This window comes from Drosophila biarmipes, chromosome 3R, assembly GCF_025231255.1.
Source record: "Drosophila biarmipes strain raj3 chromosome 3R, RU_DBia_V1.1, whole genome shotgun sequence".
Lineage (NCBI taxonomy): Eukaryota > Metazoa > Arthropoda > Insecta > Diptera > Drosophilidae > Drosophila > Drosophila biarmipes.
The window spans coordinates 27,971,267-27,980,119 of NC_066616.1; the positions used below are offsets into that span (position 1 = coordinate 27,971,267).

At 45.1% G+C, this 8,853-nt stretch overlaps 3 protein-coding genes across 3 annotated transcripts; all 3 read left to right on the forward strand.

The window, feature by feature from the left end:
- Nucleotides 1-48: 48 nt before the first annotated feature.
- LOC108024423 (sulfhydryl oxidase 2) lies at nt 49-1,765 on the forward strand. The gene has a single exon (XM_017094340.3). It carries the CDS (start codon nt 68-70, stop codon nt 1,751-1,753), a length of 1,686 nt encoding a protein of 561 aa, XP_016949829.1. The 5' UTR covers nt 49-67; the 3' UTR covers nt 1,754-1,765.
- Nucleotides 1,766-2,269: 504 nt separating this feature from the next.
- Nucleotides 2,270-5,494, forward strand: LOC108024825 (lysosomal acid glucosylceramidase). Its single transcript, XM_017094955.3, has 9 exons — nt 2,270-2,363; nt 2,432-2,574; nt 2,688-2,847; nt 2,908-3,055; nt 3,110-3,430; nt 3,488-3,617; nt 3,696-3,809; nt 3,875-4,398; nt 5,110-5,494. Exons 1-9 carry the CDS (start codon nt 2,312-2,314, stop codon nt 5,207-5,209), a joined length of 1,692 nt encoding a protein of 563 aa, XP_016950444.1. The 5' UTR covers nt 2,270-2,311; the 3' UTR covers nt 5,210-5,494.
- Nucleotides 5,495-7,624: 2,130 nt separating this feature from the next.
- Nucleotides 7,625-8,760, forward strand: LOC108024458 (alpha-tocopherol transfer protein-like). Its single transcript, XM_017094376.3, has 3 exons — nt 7,625-7,917; nt 8,066-8,438; nt 8,506-8,760. The coding sequence occupies exons 1-3, from the start codon at nt 7,625-7,627 to the stop codon at nt 8,758-8,760; spliced, it is 921 nt and encodes a 306-aa protein (XP_016949865.1).
- Nucleotides 8,761-8,853: the final 93 nt, after the last annotated feature.

Below are 8,853 nucleotides of genomic sequence, written 5' to 3' on the forward strand. Positions count from 1 at the left end.
AAGGCCAATCTATTAAAATAAGCCAACAGTTGCAGTAGACTAGTGGACTGACAAGCATCGTTTAGAAATGAATCCATATTTATATTATACCCCAGCTTTACCACTCTTAATGTGCCTTCTGCTCTTCTCCTCCGGACTTTCACAGCTCCTTTACAATACGGATGACAATGTGGAGCAGCTGGACTTCGCCTCCTTTGAAACTGGACTCAGTGAGCCGACAAGAGGGAAGCTAGTGAAGTTTTTCAACGGATTCTGCAAAGACAGCCAAGACTTTATGCCCGCATTCAGGAAGCTATCCCGGAAGCTTTACAAGTGGAAACGTATACTGAAAGTACACGTATTCGACTGCTCGAAGGACGAAAACCACGAGATCTGCCGTAGTTTCATCATCCGTAGTACCCCAACTCTGCGCTACTTTCCTATGGCCTACCGTCGAGACCCAGAAGATCTGGGCACCGAGATCTCAAGTCGGAAGGTGAAGGAAATTGAGTCGGAGTTGGCCCTATATCTGGCGGAACTGAAGTACTTCAAGCTGTTTTCGAGGGAGGACAATGTGACGGATATTTTTCGGGACTACGAACACGTTAAGTACATTGCCATGGTCTTCCAGATGTGCCTCTTTAATTTTATGCCCCACTTTGAGACGGGGAACTCAATGGAGGAGAAGCAGGCTTCCCTGGACAACTGCAATAAGGATAATCCCATAGTTGCGGCCATTGGCAGGAACACCCTTCTGGAGTTGCTGCCCTACAATCAAATCGCTGTGCGCGTCTTCGATGATCATCATGTTTACGCCAAGTTTAACGTATCACCAGTGCCAAATTTAATAGTTGTCCTAAATCGTAAGCTAAAACCGCTGTTCCTAACGCCCGAGGTGGACACCAGTGAGGCTTATGTGGCTGCTGTTAGACAGTTTCTAGAGTTTAACGATCTCAAAGCGCATAAACCGTTACAAAAAACCCAACCAACAAACATATCTGAGGCCTTGCGTTATGAGATTTTAAAACAAATCAAAAAGCAACCTCAACGGATCTATAGAGCCGATCTGGAAAGGGCTGTTGACCAAATACTCAACCTGGAACTACCCAAAACATCAAATTTTGTAGGAAAAAGACTTAAAGTTGTTAACAATTTCCTAAGACTGATGTACAACTCAAATCCCCTAAGACCAGAGGCCAAGGGAATGCTTAACCACCTTTACAATTCGATGAAAATTAAGAGTAGGGTATCTGGAGTTGGATTCAGGGAATTGGTCATCAAGGCATTAAAGAACTACACTTTTGAGGGAAAAAATTATATTGGCTGCATTGCCTCTCGCCCTCATCTGCGCGATTTCAACTGCTCCCTTTGGACACTGTTTCACTACCTCACTGTGGAGTCGAAATCCTTAAATGCGGGTTCCGTCGTGCAGCTCTTAAAGGACTATGTAAAGTTCTTCATGTACTGCAACGATTGTCAAAACCATTTACAGGAGTTTGAGAAGAGGCGACCACTGTCTGATGTGATTGAGCATGATCAAGAGATACTTTGGCTGTGGCAAGCCCACAATTATGTCAACAAACAGTTGGCTGGTGCTTCTACCGAGGATCCGGAGTTCCCGAAGATTCAGTTCCCAAGCGAAAGAGATTGTCCCAGCTGCCGGGATAAACGGTCCAAGTGGAGAACTGGCGAAGTGCTGAAATATCTAAAGAGCATCTATGCCTTGAAAAACCTAAGTTGGTTCGGAATGGCAACTTGCAATACATACATCTAAGCAAATTTCTAAAGATACATCTTTTTTTAATTCAAAATTTATCTGAATTTTACAATAATACTAAAAACTTTTAGAGATACACTACCCAGAAATTTGATTTATGTGGAACTGTGGTAAAGGTAGCTTTTAAAAACTTTTAGAGGGCTATACAAAATCATCAAAAAATTGATATAAATCAGACTAACATAAGGTAAAGTGGTTTGAAATTAGGAAATTAGCTAATTATTTTCACAATCCAAATTGACGCCGCTCTTTTTGTTTTTAAACCCCTTTGTAGTAACGCACTCCGCCCCTGGCTTTGCATAACTTTTACTTTTGATTGCGTGAGTGGATTTCCAAGTGGGTTCGCTCCGACCGGCGACGATAGCTATTTGCCGGTCCGGCTGCTTTATCAATCAACAGCTGAGCCCGGGTCAAGTGGCATCCGAAAACATAAACATCAAATTGAGCGAAATTCAGTTGCTCGATCATTCGAAACCAAAGTATCTCTGGCTTTGAGCTCAGTTGTGGACGGGCCTTCGATCGGGACGCATTGCCTCTGGGCTGGAGTGCGAAAAAATGAAGACACTTTGCATTGGCTTTCTTTTCGCAGCTATCGCAGTCTGTGCAGGTGAGCGGGAGAAAACAAACTCATGCCTACCTGGAGAGCCAAAAAAATATGTATATTACCGGTTGCAGGTGCTCCGGAAAGCCAGTTGCCCTGCGATTTGCGTGAAACGAGCCATGGAAGTGTGTGCGTTTGCAACAGCAGCTACTGCGATTATCTGGAACAGCCCCAGCTCACTGATAGCTCCCAGATTGTGGTGATTAGCTCCAGCAAGGTGAGTGAGCAGGAGGATCAGCACTCGCGGTCACAGCACTAGCGCCTCAACAAAGTCTATGTTCAGATCTTCAGTTCATTTAAGTTATTAAACAAATTTCAATTCAATCTCAGGATGGCTTGCGCTTCAAGAAGACCACAGGCTCTGTTACAGATGGCAAACCTCTAACTGTGGAGGACAGGCCCTTTACTGATGAGAACTTCAATGCAGAGGCTATTGTGGTGGATCAGGAAAGAGCCTGGTTGCAGTTGGCCAACATTTCGCAGCGCCTATGTAGCTAAGAAAACCCCACATATACCAAACAAAAATCCAATATTATACCTAACATTTCAGTTATTAATGCCAGCACTAGAAGCTTTCGCATAACCGTGGCACGAGAGCATAAATTTCAGAACGTCTCCATTTTTGGAGGCGCTTTTACGGGATCAGTCTCACATTTAATCGAAAAATTGCCTCAAGAGCTACAGGATCATGTCTATAAGTAAGACTATAGTAAGCTAAAAGAAGAAACACTTTTAAAATATTTTCATAACAGATCCTTTTACCATCCCCATGGAATTGCCTACAACGCCGTACGAATGTCGATCGGTGGCTCGGACTTTGACTTGGAGCCCTGGGCCTATAACGAGTGGCCTCGTAACGATTCCCAGTTGAGTAACTTCACATCCCTCGATCCGCGGGATCTGCTGAAAATCGAGCAACTGAATCGCTTGAAAGCAGTTGGTCAACTGGATGAGCTGAAGATCATGGCCGCCGCCTGGAGTGCTCCTAGGTGGATGAAGAGCAACGACCGCTGGACAGGATTTGGCCACCTGAAATCGGAATACTACCAAACCTGGGCACTCTACCACCTCAAGTGAGCAAGTTCTGGGCAATGCATGTGCCATTTATGAGGGACTCGATGTTCTTGCAGATTTCTCGAACTCATGCGGGCTAAAAATATGCCGATTTGGGCCATATCCACCGGCAATGAGCCGCTGAACGGCGTCATCGGCTTCTTCTTTGTGCACTTCATGAGCATGGGCTGGACGCCCTGGCAGCAGGTATGAGCCATTTGCCATCGGCCACTGGCCATCGATCATGATTCTGGCTATTAAGCATGTCGACATTTTTTCGGCCAGGCTATTTGGCTGAGCGACAATCTGGGACCGGCCATCAGGAACTCGGCGGAGAGCAAGGTGCTCATCTTTGGCAACGACGACCAGCGCTACACGTTTCCCTCATGGTTCCGAAAGGTATCTAAAGTATTTGGGAGGAAATATAAAAAATACTTTTTAAATAATCATCTTTACCTCCTTAGATGCGTTCTGCCCGCAACGATTCTCTAACCTATTTGGATGGTTTGGCGGTCCATTGGTACTGGGATGACCTGGTGGCTCCACAAGTCATTGAACAGGCTCACGCGGAGATGCCGAACAAGATGATATTGAATACGGAATCCTGCATTGGAGATAAGCCCTGGCAGACCCACGGCCCGGAGCTGGGAAGCTGGCAGAGGGGAGAAAGCTACATGAGGGCCTACACCCAGGACCTGAGGCACTACTTCAATGGCTGGCTGGACTGGAATCTGGTGCTGGACGAACAGGGCGGTCCCAACTATGTGAAGAACTATGTGGATGCGCCCATCATAGTGAATGCCACTAGTCGTGCCGAGATATACAAGCAGCCCATCTTCTATGCCATAGGCCACTTCTCCAAGTTCCTGCCGCCGCAATCTGTGCGCATCGAGACGCGAATCCAGGGCCAGCTAAATGCCTTCACCCAGCTGAGTGTTGTGGGCTTCCAGCGACCAGACGGCAGTGTGGCGCTGATCATCTACAATGGGTAAGTGCTAATAAAATGGGGGCAATAACTTAACTAAATTACAAAGCAAAGGTACTTTGGGAAGGGCTAAGAAACACACAAAAATAAATCCATTGGTGCACTTTAATGCCTAAATTGAACAAGAAAATAGTGAATTTCTCATTAAAAAAGGGGTTTTATAGTAGTTTTTAAAATAAAATATATATATTATTATTTTTAATGATACTAAGATAAATATTCCAATAGGGGTAAAGGTGTAGCCTATCAGATTAATAGTTTATGGTTTAAAAAATAGTTAAAATCATACCATGAATGAACTAAATTCTGTAAATTGTTTTTTGAGATTTTTAAACGAAAAGGCCTATTTTGTATTTTCCTTTTAGTTAGATTTATCATAGTGTAGTTACTATCAATTCAATCCATTTAAAATTGAGAAAATTGCCATTCAATATATAGGAAAACTGTCTTTACCATAAAGGAGTACAATTAAGGTAATATTTATATTTTTAAACAAGAAACTCTGGAAGAGTAATTTCCTATTTTTCCGAGTGATTCTTCCAAGTGCCTCGTGCGCATCTATTTCGGGTTGCATCTGCGACGGTGCCGCTTAAGTGCGTCAACTTAATTGCCGACAACGTTGCGATTCCACTTTATGAATGTCTCAAATGGAGACCCTACAAACCAAATCTTTTATTCCACACTTTCTAAGACCCCGCTCTTGCGATCTTGCAGCCAGAACCTGCCGGTGGATGTGGCCCTCGATGATAGCCAGCGCGGAACGATCCACCTCCGCCTGCCGCCGCGCTCCTGGCACACGGTGCTCTACAAATGAGTCTTCCCGGAACCCAACTATATAGTAATTTAAACTAGGCTAGGAGGAGGGGGCACGGAGTCCAGCTGCCGCTGCCCAGAGGACCAATTGAGGCTCAAGTGACGGCGGCGCAACGGAAGCCAATAAATCGCCCCTCAACAGGATGAGCAGGATAATGGGCCCGAGGAGGTGGGGATTCGAGTGCTAGGATGTAATGCCAGATATGCGGAGACAGCGGAAATTTGTTTAAGCCGCTCAATTTGCCGGAACGCGTCTGTTTACAATGAAATTTCATTTGCCGTTTAATTTTCGTCGTTTTCTTACTCGGGGGGGGGGCAACGGGGGACGGCATAGTACAAACGTGGGGCATGTTCTATATGGTACATAGGCACATTTCTCGGATCAAGTTGAGTGACAACTGCCAGTCGAGCGGCAACGACGGGTAACCAAAAAAACGGATGCCTCTCGCTCTCGAATATTATCTTTGGCCTAGCGCTTCGGGTTCTCGGATTCGTATTCGTATTCCTTCTAGTATATTTGTTCAATATGCTCTATAAATATGATTGTCAATTGAGCGCCAAGCAAATGCATTTTCCCCATTTCCCCGCCCCTTTTCCGCTCTCCCTCGCACTTGGCGCACAAAATGGGGCGTTTTATGTAAGTCTATAAATTAAAACATGAAACGTTTATAAACCCATACGACTGCCTGTTGCGGCAGACTCAACTGCAGCGATGCGCTTCCATTTTGTTCTGAATTGAATATAAGTAAGCTATATACAAATATTATTTGGAGATGTATTTGAATTTTGAATTTAAATGACTCCTCGGGTTTTTTTTTAGATGTTTAAGATAACAACTTTATCGCTAGGCAAATGTATTTTTAAATATTATGTTGAAGAACGCAGATAAATATTTTTAAATTGAAACATGTATGACTGCTTCCAAAAAGAGTTCAAATAAATAGAAAGCAATAAAAAATATTAAATCGCGTACTCAGAGTTTATAAAAGTAGCTTGGCTTCTGAAAATAAAAATACCCAGAAACCAAACAAAAAAAATAGGAATTTACCACTACTTTAGAAATTAAGACTTAAATACAAATCAAAAATAATGATTATAACCTCTCACAAAGTTCCTTGGAAAGTAAGAAATATCACAGATTGATTGAGCCGTCAGTAGGCCACTCTCGGGGGCATTATTTCCATACCCCTTTGAGTCAAGGTTCCCAGCGGTTCCCCATCGCATCCATCACTTTCGCCGAGTGCAGCATGTGCAGTCCGAGCATATCTGAAGTGCTTACAACAAAACACACTTATCAGCAATGAGTGTGTCAATTACGTGCCCACACCATGCATAACTCACCCTTTTTGCTCTTTAAGAAAGTGCCAACGTCGGGCAATGTGTCGAGTGCGATGGTGCACTGCAGCGGGCTGTTAATGAGGCTCATTATTAATATGGCAACGATATGTTTGTGTCATGAGCACTGGGCTGGCTGCGAAGGGAATTTACACGCGCTGCCCTGTCAGCACCGAGATCAAAGCGCAGCCTCCAGTGGCTTCGAGAACGGATCCCAAGTCCCATTGGCCATAATGTGTTATGAGTTATTGGCGGGCTGGGCATATGATCCGCTTCCTGGGCTGCCAGAACTACAGATCTCCGGCTTGTCAGCAGCTGACAGCGCCATGTCACAGCAATTTGCCCAGCCGTAGGTGTTCCATGTCAACTGCAACAGCGCATCGCCACCTAGCCGAGATGTCGGTGCGTAATGCCCTCCGACAGGCACTCAAATTGAATGCTCACAACACGGACAACCCGAGAAGTGGATACTATTTAGCCTTAGATTTATTTCGGGCATTAAACGCAGATCGCATTTCAAAAGCGAGTACTTGTACACTGGGAGAAAGTGGGGGAAGTGTTTTCCAGCTCTTAAAAATAAATTGATAATGGTTACACAGATTTTTAAGTCTCTCATTAATATTTACATTTAAAATATTCCAAAAACAACAGATATCAATTATAATAGCTCTTAAAATATAAGAGTATTCAACTAAGTTCCCTTCAATTTCGAAAAAACATCTGAAAATAACTCAATCTCAGTGCACGAGCATCCATTTCCCAAATGAGCGCTAGAAGGGCACTTAAGGGATCTCCTCAGACAGGCGCCGGATGTGCGCTATCACTCTGATATATCCCCTATACTCGTACAGTACATAGCCCATATACTCTCCCACCAACATCCGAATTCCAATCCCCTAGCCGGAGAAAAGTGCAAGTTAGATAGCTAGCATGAAGCGGGTGTATTTTCCCAATCCGTTTCGGCCCGATCGATAAGATTAGATAGGGGGCCAGCCATCAGCAGATGGAGAGGGAAATGGCCAAATTAGATATATCATAACTGGGGCCAAATGCCATCAAACAGCGCATAGCCGTTACCAAAATGCGACGTCCACTCTCGCCGACGTTGGCCAAACTGGCCGAGAAGGAGGTGAATGAGACGCCCGATCGGATTCAGCAGGACATCATTATACTGCGGGTGTGGATTCGCCAGCAGCCGCATCTGCGAGCCAGAACAGATGTGGATTTTTTGATCGCCTTCCTGAGGCGCTGCAGATACAGTTTGGAGGAGACCAAGCGCCGGATCGACCGCTACTTCACGCACTACAACCTTTTTCCGGAGATTATGAACAATCGCTGTGTTACCCAGCGGCTTTTGGATATCAATCGAATGGGGTGAGCTAAGAATGTGTATTAAACTTAGAGAAATCATCATCTAAAAAGCCAATTCAGAACCGCCTAAAGCTGACTTAGGGAACAGCTTTAATTGTATTTTGCCGCCACACGTACAGTGTGTTCCTTAAATTCCCGGCTTACCTTTCAGTATCTGCCTTTATCCGGACATGCCTAAGGGAGATAATCGTACCGCCTTGTTCATAGCCAGATTTGGCCACTTCGATCCCAATCTGTACATGCTGCGCGAGATCTACCACTTTTCCTCGATGGCCATGGAGGTGATAGCGCTGGAGAACGACTATGCCTCGCTGGCTGGGATCTGCGAGATCATAGACCTGGAGGGCGTTAACTCGGATAAGATGCGGCGATTCGATAGGGTTCTGTTCCGCAAATGGTGGAACTGGCTCTACAATTGCAGTCCGCTGAAGGTCAAGGAAATGTACATTATCAACATGCCCAAGGATATTCAGGGTACCGTCATGTTTCTGTACAATGTGCTCAGCATGCAGGTTAACTATCCAGTGGGTATTGGGAATTTTTAATAACATCTCTTCAAAAATATATCTATAAAAACCTAATCCCTTTAAGATACGGGTTCTGAAAAACAGCGAGGAGCTGATCGAGCACATTGGCAAGGACTCCTTGCCGGAGGAGTACGGCGGCACCAATGGCCATATGGGCGAGTGCGTGGCCTACATGGAGGACCTGCTGAATAGCTACCGCGGTTACTTCGAGCAGGACTGCAACTACGGGACCATTGAGGAACTGCGTCACGGCGAGATAGCCACCTACGAGGCGGAATTCGGAGCCAGTGGCTCTTTTCGTCGACTAAACTGGGATTAACACCCTGACCCGGAAGCGGGAAATCCGTCTGCCCTGTTCCCGCCAAACGCATATCCATATCCAAACACATTCCAAACTCCGCTGTAGTCGATC

Excerpts from the sequence above, each read along its gene's own strand:
- LOC108024423 (XM_017094340.3), top strand. The coding sequence starts at position 68 with ATGAATCCATATTTATATTATACCCCAGCTTTACCACTCTTAATGTGC.
- LOC108024825 (XM_017094955.3), top strand. The coding sequence starts at position 2,312 with ATGAAGACACTTTGCATTGGCTTTCTTTTCGCAGCTATCGCAGTCTGT. Across the intron at positions 2,575-2,687 it reads TGGTGATTAGCTCCAGCAAG|GATGGCTTGCGCTTCAAGAA; the intron begins GTGAGTGAGCAG and ends ATTCAATCTCAG. Across the intron at positions 4,399-5,109 it reads GCGCTGATCATCTACAATGG|CCAGAACCTGCCGGTGGATG; the intron begins GTAAGTGCTAAT and ends GCGATCTTGCAG.
- LOC108024458 (XM_017094376.3), top strand. The coding sequence starts at position 7,625 with ATGCGACGTCCACTCTCGCCGACGTTGGCCAAACTGGCCGAGAAGGAG. Across the intron at positions 7,918-8,065 it reads TTGGATATCAATCGAATGGG|TATCTGCCTTTATCCGGACA; the intron begins GTGAGCTAAGAA and ends CTTACCTTTCAG. Across the intron at positions 8,439-8,505 it reads GCATGCAGGTTAACTATCCA|ATACGGGTTCTGAAAAACAG; the intron begins GTGGGTATTGGG and ends AATCCCTTTAAG.